Source organism: Uloborus diversus, chromosome 4 (assembly GCF_026930045.1).
Source record: "Uloborus diversus isolate 005 chromosome 4, Udiv.v.3.1, whole genome shotgun sequence".
Classification (NCBI taxonomy): domain Eukaryota; kingdom Metazoa; phylum Arthropoda; class Arachnida; order Araneae; family Uloboridae; genus Uloborus; species Uloborus diversus.
The window spans coordinates 21832536-21851035 of record NC_072734.1 but is presented as its reverse complement, the minus strand read 5'-3'; the positions used below and the strand labels follow the sequence as shown (position 1 = coordinate 21851035).

The window sequence follows — 18500 nt, the reverse complement described above, 5'->3', positions numbered from 1 at the left end:
CCTCACTGCCTCGGACGCAAATGTGATAAAAACTTTTCAATGAATTGTAGTTTCATGAAGATTTATTATTTTTTAATTGTCTTCATGCGACAAATAAAAAAAGCTATTTCTTATTTTTGGGCATAGCCGCCATATTTGGTCATTCCCAAGATGGAAGTACACAAGACTTTTTAAGTGCCTAAGTTCCCGAAAACGGCATTGGATGTTAATTGCAATGCAAACGAAAACAACACAAATTGTGCCTTTTTTTTTCCGGATAATTTGTAATCATTTTCTGGAAAAATGCAAAATTTAATCTTCATAACATTTTTTGTTTTAATTGATTTAGACTCTTATGTGCTAAATACTGACTATTTTGCTTTTATTGTAGCTTTTTAAGGATTATTAATTATTTATTACTACTTTTATACTTCAAATCCAAAAATCTACTTATTATTTTAAATTTTTCACTTTGTCGCCATATTTGATCGTTTGCACAATGGAAGTAGACTTAAACTTCCAGAAACAGAATTGGATGTTTATATCAATGAGTAACATTGAAAATAACATTAAATGTGCAAAAAGTTATGAATTTTTGAAAATTAACTATTACTTTCTGGAAAAGAAAATTTGAAATTTTAATGTAAGCGTCCTTTAATATGTGAAAAAAAAAAAAAAAAGATTATTGGCATTGGCCTATGATCGACGGATGTTGATTTTTGTTACTATGCATTACATGGTATGCCGATTGATGCAACAAGTTAACCATATTTATACTGAAATTTAGCTTTGCATTTTGCTCAATATGTTTTGTGTAACCTACTTATAAGAAAATAAAAAGTATTGTAAACCAAAAGCGGATGCTAAAAGGTTGCTGCAGGACTACAGCAAAACGCTATAATATTACGCGTGACATCAAAGAAACGCTAAAATAAGTTGAAAGTACTCTGTTTTCAACAAATAGTAAACAAATTAAAACAATTTTGAACAAAATGTTTAAAGAAAACTTAAAATTTTGACAGAGAAAACAAAGGAAAAAAAATCCTTTTTTTTTTTTTAATCTAAGGGGAGAAGTTTCAGTTCTTCTGCATTGCTACTTTAAACAATTTTAATTATTTTGAAAATATTACTATTTAAACTTAAATTTTGAATGAAGCGAGTAACCTGGAATTTTCTAAAAAACAACCTGGAAAACCTGGAAAAGTCAGGGAACTTTTTTTAACCAAAAGTGTATGAACCCTGTGAATTGGTATCTTGAATCAAATGGTCTTCTGTCTCACTACATTTTTCTATTAAAATATTTGGTTAGAATTAATTGGTAAATCTGAAATTCAATAATGTAGATTCCTTTATTGAAATAGTAAACATAATTGTGCTCTTTATTACCAACGGTTTAATGTCAAATAGATTTCTCCTTAATTCATTTTTAAATTCTTATCTTCAATTGATGTTGTCTTTTATTTTTTTTCAAAATGAATGATTAGTAGTCATTATTCACAATGTTTTAATTTTTCTTCTTTTGAAATGAACTATTCTGGTCAATGGCAATATCTACAAATTTTTCCTTGTTCATTTTTTTTTTTTTTTTTTTTGAATTTTTGTCCATTCTCATTTCAGTTTTACTGTACAAATTTGCTTATTTGAGAGGTTGAGGGTGTCTTAGCTGAAAAAGCTTGTTGCATTCCATTTAATTTTGGATTCCAAAAGGAAAAAAAACTTCCTCAAAAGATATGCCATAAGCAGTGTGTATTTTACTGTTGGTTGTCTGTTTGTCAAAAGTAACTGTATTTCTCTAAGGGCATTTTTTGACTATGAGGGTTAGATATATATTCTATTTTAATATTTAAAAAGAGAAACAAAATGGAAGAGTTTTTGTTGTTATGGAGAAAGAGCACAAGGCAGAGCTGAATTTTATGTCCATAGTATTTGTGAAGAATTTGCTAGTTTGACCTTTTTTTTTGGAGACAAATATATATGTGACATTCTCTGATACTTCAAGTAGGTTTGGTATAACTTTTTTGAATTGTTAATTTTTTCATTTTTTATTGTATTTCATGCTTTTCCCCCTTTGAAATGCAATTTGTTTCAGTTAGTTTTCTTTTCATTCTTCCAACTATTTATTGCAAGCCTTATGATACATCATTTGATGCTACAAGCATTTAAGTTTATTTAAAATTGTAATTTTTGAAATATTAAACATTGAAAAAATGTGATCATTTTATGCAAGAGTGTAGGTGATAAAGATAACATTCTAGTGTGCATTGTTTTCGGAAATGAAACTTTGCCAAATATTTTGAAATGATGTGCAAGATTAAAAATGAAAATTAAATTTCAGGTGCAGCTAAAATGAATTTCTGTACTAAAACTTTGAATTATATGATAAGTGAATTTTTTAATGACTCTAATCAATGTCATGAAAATGTTTTATAGATAATCAAAACATAATGAAACTTTTATGCATGCTGCATTGATGGTGTTGCTGCTTTTTTTTTTCGTTTACTAATTTAAAAGTGATAAAGAATATTTTTTAATTTTTTTATTGTACATATTGTAATAATATGTCTTGCAATCATAGTACTTTATTTTAATTAGGGGGAAAGTAATATAATGTAATGCAATTGTGTATCTATAGTTTGATTATTGAATGCATGTTTCAATCTTACAAAAAGGAAATGTTAAGAATCAATACTGAAAATAGTAAATTTAAATTATCCTCATTGTTATTGCTATTTTTCCCCTTAAAAAGTGAAAATAAAAAATCATTTGTTGAAGAGTGAAAAATTATAGTATTGAAATTTGCCAGAAACTGTTGCTGATTAGATATAAATTTTATGCACTTTTTCTAGCATTATTGCAAGAGCAAAATTAGATTTTTTAATCCCTGTATATAAATCTTAGCTTTATAAATGTTATTTCCTGACTAATCTCTGTGATTTGTGTCACATTTGCTGTCAATTAGGGCTTGAAAAATAATCAAATGTTTTATGCTTTACTTTTTTTTTGTGTGTTCCCCCCCTTGCTCAAATTGCTTTATTCATTCATTTTTTTCAGGCAGAAGTTCAAAGCCTGAAATTTTCTTTTGAATATAATTCCTGAAGAATCCAATATTTTTATCTTCCTGTGTAAAAAGAAAGAAAAAGAGAGTGAGAGTGAAAAAAACCCTTTGTATGTCTTCATGAGAATTGATATACTTAAAAGCAGGATTGCTATAATTTTAATCTGGAATCTCGGACATTATAAATGCATTCGGTAATGCTATGTTCTTTGATGCCTGCTTTATGCAAAGAGCTTTTAGAGGTGCCTTAAACTGAAGAACTGCATGTTTAATTAGTTAACTTTCTAGTTTAAGTTCTATCTCATCAATGTTTTATCCCTTGTAAAGGTGTGAATTGAAATTTTGAAGATGATTATTTAAAATGTTTAACAATGGTGCCAAGTCCTTTAAAAAAAGTAAAAGGTAATTGCAACACATTTCATTCATCTTTTTAGTTCCTCTATGTTAATGCATGTTCTTGAATTAAACTAACTTAAAATTGGTCGTATAGTATTATTGTAAATGATACTTATTGACAATGGTGCATTTTCATAAACACTTAATCACGTGTGCCAAATAAATATGTATCATTTTCATGCATCTACCTTATTTTCCAAGAATTGCCATATCAGCCTTTTTATGTACTTAACTGAAATGTAGTTACAGTGTGCCCGTCAGGAGGTGGCACTTGAAAAGTCCATTTTCACGAAAGGGTGTTAGGCAGAGAAAAAAATGTGGAATAAAATGAGCGATAAATGGAGTTACTGTGCAGAACCCAGTTTTCATTTTTATCAACAACTGGAAGCTGTTTTTGCTATATACTGAGCAATTCAATGATAAAGAATAAGTGAAAGCATATTAGAAGTAATCTTTCTTTTATGAATTCTCATTCTAAAAGTCTACTCTTGAACATTAATTCTCAAAATTATGTAAGCTATTCTCTACAGGACAAATGAACATCAGCTCACCTCATTCAGCTTACATTAAATTAATAATAGTGTTGCATTAAAAAAATTTACTTTAATCTCAATTGAGTTAAATTATAATGTAATAAAATAAGTATTGCAGGCAATAGTTAAATAGTTTGTTCCTAGAACATGTTTACTGCATTCATAGTGCCAATGTATCTCGTTCCTATGGTACCTGTTTTATGATAATGGACTCTTTTCAGCCTATATCACGCATGATTGACAGGTGCCATATCGTCACGGACACACTATATCTCTGAAGTATTATTTTTCAAGCCCTAGCCTTGCAGCTTATTGTTTCTTTTTGTAAAATAAATAAGTTTCATTACATATCAAGCTGTTTGGTTTTAATCAAGTTTTAGGTGACGGCTGTAAGATTTATTATTTATTAATTTGTACTAAAAAATCCATCAAAACTGTAATATTGTATTGGGATTGATTTCACAATTTCAAATGCCATTTCAGTCTGCTGTTGGAGATGCATTTAAGTGTGAATAAATGTTAAATGTCATTCTAACCTTGTCTGCCTTGATCTCTTTTTCACTCTTCTATGCAACACATTAGACCTGCGGTTCCCAACCTTTTTAGTGGTGCGACCCACCAGTTTTGTAGAAAACACCACTGAGGCCCAATAACTATTATATATTACTTGCACAGCCAAAATATTCTGTCTGGGGGGAGGAGGGGGGATACAGGGGTTGAAGTAGTCCTATATATCCTATATTCAAAAAAAGCATCAAAATCGTCCTATATTTCCTATATTTTTCAAAAATGTCTTATATTTCCTATATTCCCCCGCTTTTTACCCTATATATCTTTTAAAAAGAACAGTAAATAAATTTTTTGACATCGGATTTTTCGCTGAAAGTACGTGCCCAAACGAATTTCAAATTAAAAAACTCAACTGACTAAATTCTGTAACAGGCACCTTTCATTGGCTACAGCAGTGTGACTAGAATTTTGCGTTTGGCAACAGCCATTTGTTTTGTTTTCCATCATGGGTCGTTGATATATTTTTGCGTTCAGTGCATTTTCTAATCGGAATGTTCTGATTTTCTTTTCGCAATCTTTTCTTTTTGTGGAATTTTGGGATCGTAGAATGTTAGTTCCTTATGATGCTAAAACTTAGTTTGTTGTAATATGTGAAATTACAATGGCGAAATCGCATTGCTTAACAAAATTTCGTGTGGAGTTGTTGAACCAGGAGAACATTAATTCTACAAATTTTGGTGCATGGTGCACTAAAGGAAAAGATGATTTTACCTTTTTTTGCAACTGTTCAGTTCCCATAAGCAATAGTGGATTTTCGCAATTGAGGCGCATGCTAAAACATTCAAGCATAAAAAAAACTCTGAAAAACGTCTGAAGGATCCTTCTCAAGCTCTGTTCTTAATACAAGTGGTAAAGGCTTCAGTTTAGATATAAAATAAAAGAACAGTGGAATTAGTGCTTGGATCATGAGTGAGGAAGAAAAAATAAAAATTATCTTTGTTCAAATTTTGTTTAGTTATTTAGTCTAAAAAGTACATTGTTTTTTTCAAAAATTATTCTTTCAACTACAGGGAAGTCATTTCAGATGTAAGGTAAATTTCGTTTTTGAGGTTTTTTTTTAAGACAAAATCATTGATAAGAATAACTAAATAATATATGATATGTATTATTTCTTTTTTCATAGCAAAATTATTCATATAATGTGTCCTATATTTGTCCTATATTTTTGTGGAAAATGTCCTAAATGTTACTAGTCGGTCACTTCTACCCGTGGGGATATTTGCTCATAACTGTCCTTAAGTGTAAATAATATGGGGAAGAGAAGTGAAAGAAAAGCAAGAGTTCTGGAGATATTAATCCCCTTCTCCCCTCATCCTGCACCACTGATATAGATATGCGTTAAAGAAGAGAATTCAAAATAATTTTATTGCATTCACTTAGCTTGCATAGCTGTAAGAAAACTCAAAAGCAAATCATCAAAGGTAATTTTTGACGCTGTTTTTCCTCTACTAGGGAGTTGACATCTAGATTAAAATTAGGTAGTTTTAATCTCAAATAAATCAGTCTTAAATGTGGCCATTCAATGCATTTCTGTTATTTTTTTTTTTTTAAACTGCAATGAAAAGTCTTATTCAAACAGGTTGTCGAAACGACACTCAAGTGTCTCAATTTGCTGGTTAGCCATGCCAGTTCAAAAAGGATTAGCATTTTCAACTGGAAGCTTGAAGCTAATATTAGTTTCTTTGGCAATTATATTTATAGGGGTTTCTGATTCATTAGATTTCATCTTCAACTATAGGGAAAGTTCCTAAGAAATATGAAATATTTTAATCTTAACCCTAGCGTCAATGACCAAAATTTTCCCTTACTCTCAATAACTGGGTACCCATGTTGAATTTCGAAGATTTATAGCAGGAATTTTTTTTTTTCTGACACCTCTTCTATTTAATTGAAATGTTTTCTTCCAACCTCATCTTGGGAAATGCGTGTAGCTTGTTTTTACCAAAAAACAAAATTGCTTATTCTTTTTCCAAGATTTTATATTTACGTTACACGCTAAATGTCCGTTAGAAAAAATGTGTTTCTCCAGTTTTTTTTTTTTTGTAATACTTGATGTATTAGGTCTTACGCTTTGGTATTTCATAGTGATTTCATTTATTTATACCTGTGATGTTCAACCACATGGGGGCCGCGAAGCTCATGCATGTGGCCCGTTGCATCGAAAAATATTATCTGCAATTTTTATCCTCACTATCATTTGCTCAACCTTTGCTGTCATGCCGTCTGACATTTGTAGTTATACTCAAAAAAAAAAAAAAAAGGTAGATCATATATTCCAACTGAAATATTGTCTACATATCGAGAGATACAAAGCTCCTAATTCGGTGTCACTGACGATGTAACAATATGTTTGTACATCAACAAAAAGAAACAAAGAGCCGTAATATTGTTTTCCACTTCACATCATAACAAAAGCAACTCTGGAGTAACCAAAAGTCACCAACTATTTTGTTTTATAACAAAACGAAATCTGATGTTGACACGATTGATCAAATGTTTCGATCAATTTGATCGAATTATGATAAAAAATGGGTGCAATACCCTCTGAAATATAAAAATATATTAATTCATATTATGAGGTTACTTAATTTCTTTTAAAATCTTAATTATATCTGTAAATGTAATAGGAATAAACATCAATAATTCAAAAAGTTTCTTTGCGTCAATTATCTGCAGTGTGACTGGTATGTAATATGCAATGTTTTCAAGTGTTTAATAATTATTATTTTTTTTAGTGTGAATTGTTTTTTCGGCCAGGGAAGTGAGTTCAGTACTTTGATTTTACACCAAGAAAATAAGTGAAAAAATTGAAAAACGAACCTTCATATAAAAAAATCGTTTGTGAGGTTTTTTTAGATTTTTTTTTTGGGGGGGGGGGGGGGAGAATACTTGCTTGAGTGTCCCAACTTGCCACAAATGTTTATGCTTTTGAACTACACATTTCTCTAATCCTTCAGAAGAATAATTATGGTGAATACATTGCTGTTTTACCAATCAAATAAAAATAATTGCTATGTAACTGCCGAAAACAATAAAATAAGGGGGCGCCTACAAAAGTAATTTCTGAGTACGCCACCGATTTATGTTGTTTCTTTTGATAATATTTCCCATCAAAAATAAATAAAAAATTTGTTTGAATAATATTTCGGGCGCTACAGGGTCTCTATCTGGCAACAGATTACTTTCGGTTTCGATAGATCATCGAGCAATGACATTTTTGCGATCTGATGGTACCTTTTGATCGAAACAGAATTTAAACCGAAATATATGTACGTTCATGATCTCTCTCGAATTAATTTAGGACTGTTTCTTGTTTTGTAACTACATAGACTTTTGGAAAGTCTTTAAAGATTTTTCTTTGTTCGGGGCTTAACTTTTTATGAAGGAGTGAAAAATTATAAAAGAGAGAAATAAACGACGGAGTAAAACAAATGAATTAATTAATTTGTTTGTAAATGGGGATCCCCCCCCCTCCCCGGAGTTTTTTTTTTTTTTTGTAGGTAATTGCAATGAATAAAGAACACGATCACTTGGTCTTTTAGTTTAACTTTCACGTTATATTTTGCAAGTTTATTTTAATCAACCAGTTTCAAAGGACTTCGCTGGAAATTCTGTACATTGTGCCTTAAGAAGTCAGATATCTTAAAATAAGATAAGTTTCTGGAAAGTTGAAATCATTTGATTTGAACAATTTGCTTACCTTAGTAACCTTTTTTACTTTCTTCTATATCTAATATATAGAAAAAAGTATTGGATTCGTGCAAATTTTCGAATTTCGAATTTTGACGGATTCGAACGTTTTGAGGTGTGCTGAGTCCATTTCGACTATTTTTGGAAAATGTGTGTGTGTGTGTGTGTGTGTGTGTGTGTGTGTGTGTATGTGTGTATGTGTGTATGTGTGTATGTGTGTGTGTGTATGTGTGTCACGTCTGTGTGTGACCAGTTTTTTGTGGCCGCTCTACAGCAAAAACTACCGCATGAAATTGAACGAAATTTGGCTCACATATGTGCCCCTATGTGAACTTGTGCCCATTGGTTTTTGGCGCGAATTCCTCCAAGGGGGGTGGAGCAATGGGACGTTTTTTGAGTTACGCGTGCTTGCTATTCCTCAGCAAGTAACTGGCGGAATCAAACAAAATTTGGTCCATATGTTGCCCTTAACAGGAGCAGGTGCTGATTCAATTTTGGTGTCAATAGCTCAAACGGGGGTTGAGTTATAGAACGTTTTTTGTCGTCAATTGTGACTGCTGTATCTCAAGAAATAACGAACGGAATCAAACAAAAATTTTTTGACAAGTAGCCCTTAGTGGGTATAAGAGCTGATTTTATTTTGGTGTCAACAGCTAAAAATGGGGTAGCGCAATCACCCGTTCTTTTTTTCTATTGTGAGTGCCCTATCTCAAGAAGTAATGCCACGTTCTGGTGGAAATTTGGAATATATGTGAATCCATACGTAAACAGGCTTTGGTTCAATTTTGACTCCAATCGCTCCAAGAGGTGTTGATTTTTTTTTTTTTTTTTTGCGAATAAAAATAGCTTTATTAATGCAACAATAAGAAAGATAAATCGTAATAGGTTGTCGTCTGCGTATTTCTCGTGATTTTAATTGTATGGAAATGATCGGAAATATTATCTCAATGATTTAAAATTTTTAACTGTTGCCATCTTATGTTTGTTAATAAATAAAATATTTGTAATTAATTCAAGTAAGGCTTTTAAAGTAATTTTCAATTTTCGCTCTTTGTTTTGCTTTTGCAATAATGCAGACATTGGGATGGTCGTCAAGTTTTTTCATGTGTAATTTTGTTTTTGTTGGGAATATTGCTTCCTCGTCAAGCATGGGGAGGGATCAGAAAAAAAAAAGAAAAATATAGAAGAAAGTTTCGTGATAGCCACAACATACTAGTTTATAGTTATGTCTGTAGCACCTTCCATATTATTCATATTTAAATGTCAAACTGACTCACTATCTTTTTTGTGATAACGTGACAAAAAAACGGTATGCGAGGAAAATTAATAAAAATGTGAACTAAACTGCGATGCCGCTCCCGAAACACGAGCTCAAGGTGGGGAGCAAACCCCTATCGGTACTGGTACTGATTTTTGCAGGCCGCGGGGCAAAGCCCACTTTTCCGCTGCCGGTAGGATAGCTTGTCTAAAATTCTTTTATTTTTCTTCCGGGAATCAAGAGGTGTGTAAACAGTGAGAAAAAGGGTGAAGGTGGATTCAAGTGCCCTGACCACTCCCTCTGTCCCCTGCTTTTGTTGCTTATTAGGTGGAAATTCTTAGAAAAGGCAGATCACATTTTTGAAATCAGGTTGGGGTTGGAGGTAAACAATGTACTACAGAAAGCTCCTATGCGAGAATTTTTCCGGGGGAGCTGAGCCGGTCTGAAGGGGATATTCCAGGGGTAGCTCAAGCTCCCCTAGCTCCCCCGGCTCCGACGCCTATGTAATGAGAACAGAATCTCGCTCCCTCCCGAAGACAAAAAGAACTTGATAGAGATATTTAATAAAAACGAACTGATGTGTGCATCACATGACTTCCTTTTACTCCACTTTAATGTCATTTCCCCATTACTGGCAATTTTAATGTGATTCAATAGTCTACTCTCTAAATATCACCAACAGTGTCCAAATTGAAACAGATTTAAAAAAAAAAAATCGCCAACTTCGCGACAAAAAGACTGGCGATTTTTCGCCAAGTGTCAGACAAATTATAACAGCACTTGAGTTTACATCGGAATTAACAGTGATTTCCCCCCAAAAAGGGGCAAAAGAATCCTTTAGAAACTCCCGAATGCAACGGAGAGGTGCACAACTAGACCCCACTAGGAGTCTACGTACTAAATTTCAACTTTCTAGGACATTCCGTGCTTGAGTTATGCGACATACATACGCATATCCGCACATACATACATACAGACGTCACAAGAAAATTCGTTGTAATTAACTCGGGAATCGTCATTATGGATGTTTCGCATGTCTATACGTTCTTAGGTACTTATCCACGTGTGGTCGAATGGAAAAAAAAACTCAATATTCATTCGGGGGTGAGTAAAATGGAAATTAAGGTCGATTTTTGAGTGAAATTTTTTTCGCGAAAACAATACTTCCTTTTTTTTGTAAAAGGAAGTAAAAAGCGCTTTGAGCAGCAACCCTTTCCTTGGTTCTAAACTAACTTGTACCAACTTGCACAGTTATAACTCCTAAGGGGCTCTTGCAACACCATGGTGCATGCTCTTGAGCATTGCAAAACTGCAGTATTGTTCGTTATGCAGTATTGTAAAAGTGACTTTCAAATTCGTGGTCTCGAGTAATGTATTTTGCTCTTTAGCTTTAGGTTTGAAATGAGTCGAGCTTAGGACTTTTGGCTGAAATAGAAACCTTTAATCTGCTGTTTTAATTAACTGAGAAAATTGGAACAAGCTTTATTTGATTCAGAAAAAAAAAAAAATCTATTTCGAACGACATTGAATGATATGTGATGTGGGAAATCTTTCATCCATTAAATGGGCAATTTACGCAAAATTTTAGCTTAAAAAAAATTACAAAAAAAATCAAATTTAAAATGAAAAATCCTAGGTGCAACCCCCCCCCCCTCTGGGGCTCAAAGTAATTTTATACAAAATTTCAAGGCTGTGGGTGCTATGCTGTCTCCTGGACGCAGGCCCGCCACACACAGAATTTCACGATTTCTTTGACGTAACTTTTTTCAATATTTAATTTAGAGATCCATGTACATCTGCATACAGTTGATTGTTCTGCGTATTTTTTAAACAAGAAACCGTTACTCATAGTGAACAATGTTTTATTTACAGAAGTGAGGTGTGTATAATATAACATATGTGTTATGAAAGTTGGCGATGCACTGTGGGATGAAGGGAGTGTGCAATACCACACCAGGTGGCGTTAGTGTTCTTACTTCTTCTCAGAAGATCGTCGGAAGAAAACGAATTCATTGCCAAGCGGTGGCGGAGCCTGGAATCTAAAAAAGAGAAAAAGGAAGTTCTTGTAGTATTTTTTTTTACAATATACATCCACCAGTTAAAAATAACCAGTCAGATAAATTTATAAAATATAATTACTATCCAGAGGTGTTTGTGATCCAAAATTTCCAAAAATTTAAAAGTTGACAAAACATTTTAAAACTTAAAAAATATTTAACCGAAAAAAAATAAATAAATGGTATTTTCTTAAATGATTTGGTTTTTGCATATTTAATGAGTTTTTACAGGGGAAGGGGGAGGGCTAGTTTCTTTATAGTTTTCTAAAATTTCATACGGTCTTCAGAAAATTTTACTTGAGTCCACTAACACCCCTGATACTTTCTTGAAACAAGGGTGAATTGCTACCGGAACGCACCAAAAAATAGTTCCGGTACTGCTTTTCGTGGGGAAAAAAAAAAAAAAACATATCCCTTTCCATAAAGTATTTTTTTCACTTATGAGATGCGTCCAAAAAATATTTTAAAAATATTGTTTCTTGAAATCTTCAACATTAAATTGTATTATGTTGAGGTAGAGCCCCCGTGTTTCATGCAATTAAATAACAGATCTAACATATTTAGAGTCTTTGTATTGGGTCTTTTATGCAACTATTGATATGCCTGGTAAATTTAATTGCCCACAAGCAAACAACCATTTCTCCAATATGCAACACAAATGAGCTTAAAGTAATAAGATTTTTCTGAAGTTTTTGCTACAATATTCTTTATACAATTAAATTTAAAATGTAGGAATTAGTTGCTTTCGATTCATTGCAACAAGTTTGGCTTAAATTATACGAGGGTTGATCCAAAAAAAAAAAAAAAGTTCTAACCAATTTTACAAATGGCCAACATAGTTTATTTTCATGGAAATTTACTTCGTTGGAATGAAGAACCTTTGCTCTTTTCTTCTACATCATCGTCATCTTTTTCTACGCTTTATTGTAGGTGGAGCTCCAATTTCTGTATCTCATTGTCATGTAACTGCCCCCCCAACCCGTTGGGAAAGTGTTTCATCTCTTCTTTGATTTCGTTGCCCTCCGAAAGCGTTGGACACCCAAGTGTTGCTTTAACTTGGGGAACGAGTGATAGCCACTTGGAACGAGGTCCGGACTGTAAGGTGGGTGGCATGACAGTCCAACTCCTCCCCCCCAAATCGAGAAATCAACCCAATTCAGAAACCAAGGGTCCCATCCCCTTTGGAGCCCCAGCGATGGGAGGGAGGGGGGACTGTGATGAGCACATCTCAAATGATACAGAGCGCCCCGAGAACGGGAGCCTCCAAATGAGATGAAAACCTTTAATCCCTCTCCTCCTTAAAAATTTCAATGACGCAGTTTACACCATGGATCCCCCTCGTGGACACCCCTAATACAAGAAATATAAAATGAAAAACAACTCTTTCTTGCAGTTAAGAAAATATTGATGTAACATTGATCTCAAAGGTTTAAAAAAGTGACTCTTTGACTTGTTGCAAAGAATCGTGGGAGATAGAAAGTAGTTATGTAATGGGGTCGTTTCCAAAATTTTAAAAGTATTTTTTTTTCTGAAGGAGCATGATTAAAAACATAGAATCTGACAATTTTTTAAATAATTTGTTTAAGTTTGATATTTTTAAATAAATTACTTAAATCGACGCGCTTTCAATGTTTATGCTTCTGTCCGATGATATCACAAATGGTGAAATGCCATTCTGTGTTGCCATTCACAGAGCAAAATATTTATTTCGCATCTTTACTCACGTGTATTGGCAACGATATGGTTGACAGCAAGCGTAGAGCGCAATTTTAATTCGCTTCTTGATTATAACGTGGAAACGCGATAGAAAGATGCGCCAAAGAGCATCATTTGTGGCGTCATCAAGATCATGCCTTGTTTGAAAAATCGGACATTTTAAAAAATTAATTAAAAAATAACTGTTGGGAAAATGAAAGTATTTTCTAGGTCCATGTTATTATTATTATTATTATTATTATTATTATTATTATTATTATTATTTTTTGCTTATTCTATCAATTTCAGTGACAAAAAGTACTACGTTTGCCTGAAGAAAACAACCCCCGTAGCCTTGTTTATCTGAAGACTAATTCTTGCTATCATAATTTAAAATTATGTATGTAAACATATCTTTTTTTTTAAAGTACACATTTTATCCGGTTAACGGTAACAATAAGGCTCTACTGTAGTTCCTTTTCGTTTAATCACTCAAATGGAATAAATTCTTTCTCAACGTAACTATTATTTTCTGTGAATCCAATTTTCTCGTTAAGAAAGATCTCCATATTTCAAGATACACTGTTTAGAATTAAGCAATAGTTCCTTTTTGGACAGGTTCCAATGATTTCGGATTGCGCCTAAAATTTGGCGTCCGTCGCTTCAAAAAGGGGAGGGCAAAATGAAACGTCTTTTGTTTTCAGTGCTTTTGTGTATAGTCTGAAAAAATGCAATTAAAAGTTTGCATTATGCATATAGATTAGGGTGGGCCGAAATAAGCCGAAAAAATTTTTTTTTCGAAATCAATTTTTGGATAGCGCGCAAAAGTTGCGTCATGAGCTAGTTAGCACTCACAAAAAATTTCTTGGATATTAAAAAATATCTAGCCGGCGCTATTTGACACTAAAAAACCGAAAAAAATGAGAAAAATGAATTTTTGTTGACATTTAAAAAAAAAAAACCTAAATTCCAAATATTTTGCTTGAATGCACCGAAAATGTTATATAATAAGCCAGTTCGAGCCCATAAAATGTTTCATTGACTTTAATGAGCATTTAACCGCTCCTTTCAAACATCAAAAAATTGGAGAAAAATGAAAAAATATTGAATTTTTTAAAAAACCATTCTGAAAATTATTTTTCAAAATTAAATCATAGACTAATTAATTAAATAGCACTATTAATCATAGTAATTATTATCACGCAATAATATCATACATTTTCTAGAATTACATATAAAGATAATAAAATTTTGAAAAAGAAATCTTCAAATTTGATTTATAATACCTCATGCATAATGAATATTATTTTTTGGAATAATATTGTCCCTTGTTACCAATTAATGGAAATGGAAGTTCTTTCCTAGCTTGAAGTTTGGCACGAATGTATCCATCTTGTGCAGTTTCACCACGAACTTATATTGCAGCTTCGGTTATTAGTTTCACACAACGTTTCACAGCTTCCGTGTGACAGGGAAATTTCTCGAAACAGCTGTAGGCTGTTCTTTGCACAATTCTTTCAATTGTTGGTCTTTTAGATGCATTGTAAGAGGTGGCTCTGTTGCAACACAGTTTGCCCAATGAACTAAATCAACATAATCAATGGCTTCAAAATTGAGTTTAGGACGCTTAAAAAATCGTAACCATTCGAGCTCTTCGTCTTCTTACTTCTGGAGCTCAGAATGCACCTAACAGCTAATTCCCGAATGTATTTTCTTGAGTCAAACAACATTGTCAGCAGAAGCTGTTCAGGATGAGTGAAATATGCATTGTTACATTATCCACTTTTCCAATAACCATTTTTCTTACTGTCCTTTGATCAATTACAATTTTTTTTTCTCTATCAGGGACTTTTGCTTTTTTTCTGCAATTACACGAATATAAATCTGCGCATTTGCAGGCACAAACGTCAAAGTCGTAGCCTCTGCTTTAAATTTGCCTAGCTTTGATTGTAAAAGTTGCGTCTTTATATTCTTAGCATTTTTTGTTGCGCTATTATATTTAGAATAATGAGATAAAATCATGCCAATCACTCTTCTTATCGAAACAAGGGGAAGGGAAGCGCGCCCCCAAATATCAATAACTTTTTTTTGCAACTACAGCGGCCACACTTGCTGAAGATGGTTGCTTACTTCCTTCTCCCTTTATTTGCATCTTAGTGATTTGATAACATCTGATAATGTCCTCATATGTTGGAAGAAATAAAGCATCGGGAGGAGACAAATCTCTTCCAGGTCCAAATAGAAGACTACTTGTGCTTGCTCGCGTTACTTTCTTTTTCGCACGTTTCTACATAACAGTCGTGTTGTATACCAAAACAAAGATAATAATGCAATGACATTCGAAATTCCGTCTCCCGTTTAAAAGACTTCAGAGGATTCACATTTTTTTAATACTCAAGCGCCGTCTATTATCCAGGAGAAACAATTGGAACCGAAGATTAAAAAATTAGCATCTTATGTAACTATTTTTTATTTGAGTGTGTGCATTTTTTAAAATTGGCGTACAAATGTCGCATAAAAGTGATTGAATTTTCACTGTTTTTTCTAAGTAACGTATTGCGTAACATTTCAGTATTTACTTATTTTGAAACTACTTTAAAATTTTTTTTTTTTTCATTTTTCCCATGTGTCAGTCTTAAAGGAGCTTAGCTAAATATTCTACGAAATGTATAAAAGTCTTTGAAGATTTCAACTAATTCACTGACAGATACTTCTAATGCTTGCTGAAACTAACTTCAAACTTTTATTTTTAACTCCCCCCCCCCCATTTTTTTTTGAAGAAAGTGCATTTTTGCCCTTTTTTTCAGTTTTTCAAGGTCAAATAGCGCCGGCTAAATATTAAACAAATTTAGCGAAATTTTTTATGGGTAATAACGGGCCCATATAGCAACTTTTCCGCACTATCCAAAAACAGATTTCCAAAAAAAGTTTTTTCGGCCCACCCTAATATAGATCCCAGATTAAACCAATGCTGATTAGCCTCTAGTGACAATCGCTCAAAGCGAGTTACATTTCTACTATTTTAAAAATACATATTTTTCATATCAAAGGAAACTTCGAGATGGATGCAACATATTGGTATCTATACTGCCGTGGGCATTTCAAGGACAGTAACTGCAAATTTTGATTTTTGATTTTTTTGCCTTTTTGTCATCTATTGTATTTTAGCTTTACTGTACAAAATCGCTTATATGATTCGTCCATCTGTCCACGGTAGTATAGGTTTGTTTGAAAATGGATTTGTAATATTTATCAACATGTGTCTTACTTAAATGTCTGAGATGCAGCCAGGTTCAAATCTTTGGCAAATCCTGCGTTGGAAAATCCAGGATAGTCATCAAGAAGATCCGCATGGTCAAAACCTCCAAGAGTGTCAAAGTTATTAGTTGTACCCAATTCCAACAGAGAAGAAGAGCCAAGACTTGAAGGTGATAGTGTAGAAGATCCAAACTTTGAACTTGGGGGCCCACCTATTGATGGGGAACTGAAGCTAGGCGAAGCATGCAGGAAACTGGGAGAAGAACCGTACAACGATGAGCTACCATAACTTGGTGATGCGAGTCCAAAGGATCCCAACGAACTTCCATAGCTTCCTGATGCAAGACTTAAGCCATTAGATGGAAGACTTAAGCTACCAAAGCTTCCAAAAGGGTTGCTGAGGCTGCTGAAGCTAGTTGGAGGACTGTTCAAGCTGCTGAAGCTTGTGATTGGACTGCCCAATCCTCCGAAGCTACTAGAAGAGGGTGATCCAAAACTCAATGTCCCGGAGGATCCGAATGGGAGGGAGCTGAATTGTCCACCAAAGATGGAACTGGGGGCTCCATAGCTTGAAGATGCTGAGGTGTAGGGACGAGAGAAGAATGAAGATGATGGTCCAAATGATGAAGAGTAAGGCGAAGATCCTGAAGCCAGCAGACTATGTTTTATTGGTCGAAAACGTTGGAGAAAGAATGGCAACTGACCCATGGATCCCTGAACAATTATCATTAATATCATTATGAACAAGGGTTGTTTTTCTGACTTCTTCATGCTAGATGCTAATCTGTGTAAAGGTTCTGTGGAAAGAAACAAAGAAATTTGATCATACTTATATTAATATATTGATTTATAATTGTATACATGAAAAGCTTGTTATGCAACGAGAGGCAAACGGGTGTATGTGACAATCGTAATATTTTGAGTAAAATGAGTAAAAAGTTCTATCCAGCTAGGAGATTTCAAAATTGCTGTATGCGCCATAGAGTAAAAATAGAACTACAGCGCACGATAGGGTTATTTTTCGGCAGTTGATATGTAAACGGTTTTGACCACCCATGTTCAGTGAGCGCAGCGGTCTATATCGTTTCAAAAGCATATTTGGTTCTGATTTTCTTAAGCGTTAGACTGAGGATTTTTCAAACGACCAAGCAATTAAAACAGTATATTTTTGTCTTGTACACTCCAAGCTGGAATATTAGGGCACTATTTGGGACCCCTACTATAATAATAAAGCCAAAATTCTCGAAAAATTCAATTTAACCATTATTACTCGTGTAACAGAGCAAATAATCACGATTTTTTGACTTATAAATCTAATCTGTGTAATATATATAATGTTACTGCAGTTGGAGCAAACCTAACCTGCCAGCATTGTGAAGGCTACGTAGGTACTAATCACGGCATTACGGCTCTACCTGGTTTAGTTTTCCCCAACTATAATCTTAAATCCAGCAGTGAGAGAACTTTTGTGTCTGCGTTTCTGCGTTTTTTCTTAAATGTACTTAACAACTTAATTAATTATCCGAACATTGTCTATTGCATCCAACTTGCTGTCCCAAGTAAGACTAAGTCAATGTCTATGTTTGAATTAGGGATGCACCGATTAACAAATTGGCCGATTACCGATTGCCGATTAAACAGCTGTTGATAATCGGTGATGATCATAATGATTATTTTTAATGCTACCAATTCCTCCGTTACTTTTTCTTTTCTTTTCTTTTTTTCTTTTTGACTTTCGAAATACATAGTTAACAGTTTATTTCTGAGAGGCGATTTTTCTCCTCTTTCCTAATTTTTCAAAAATAATTTCAAAATTTCATGCAATTTCTTTCAGACAATTTTCATTTTAATGTTAATAAAATCACTTAATGTTAACTGGGGAGCCTTGGTGGCTGATTTCATTCAGTTTCAAGCACTTTCTAAACCATTTGTTTCTATTCTGTACACTTTCATACTGCAGTTCTAAAATAATGTTTGCAGCAAATTACGTTTATTTATTGTTCAAAAAA

At 33.3% G+C, this 18500-nt stretch overlaps 1 protein-coding gene across 1 annotated transcript; it reads right to left on the bottom strand.

The window, feature by feature from the left end:
- Window positions 1-11406: 11406 nt before the first annotated feature.
- LOC129221532 (uncharacterized) lies at window positions 11407-17206 on the bottom strand. Its single transcript, XM_054856023.1, has 2 exons — window positions 16502-17206; window positions 11407-11520 (listed from the first exon to the last, which is right to left on the bottom strand). Exons 1-2 carry the CDS (start codon window positions 17197-17199, stop codon window positions 11454-11456), a joined length of 765 nt encoding a protein of 254 aa, XP_054711998.1. The 5' UTR covers window positions 17200-17206; the 3' UTR covers window positions 11407-11453.
- Window positions 17207-18500: the final 1294 nt, after the last annotated feature.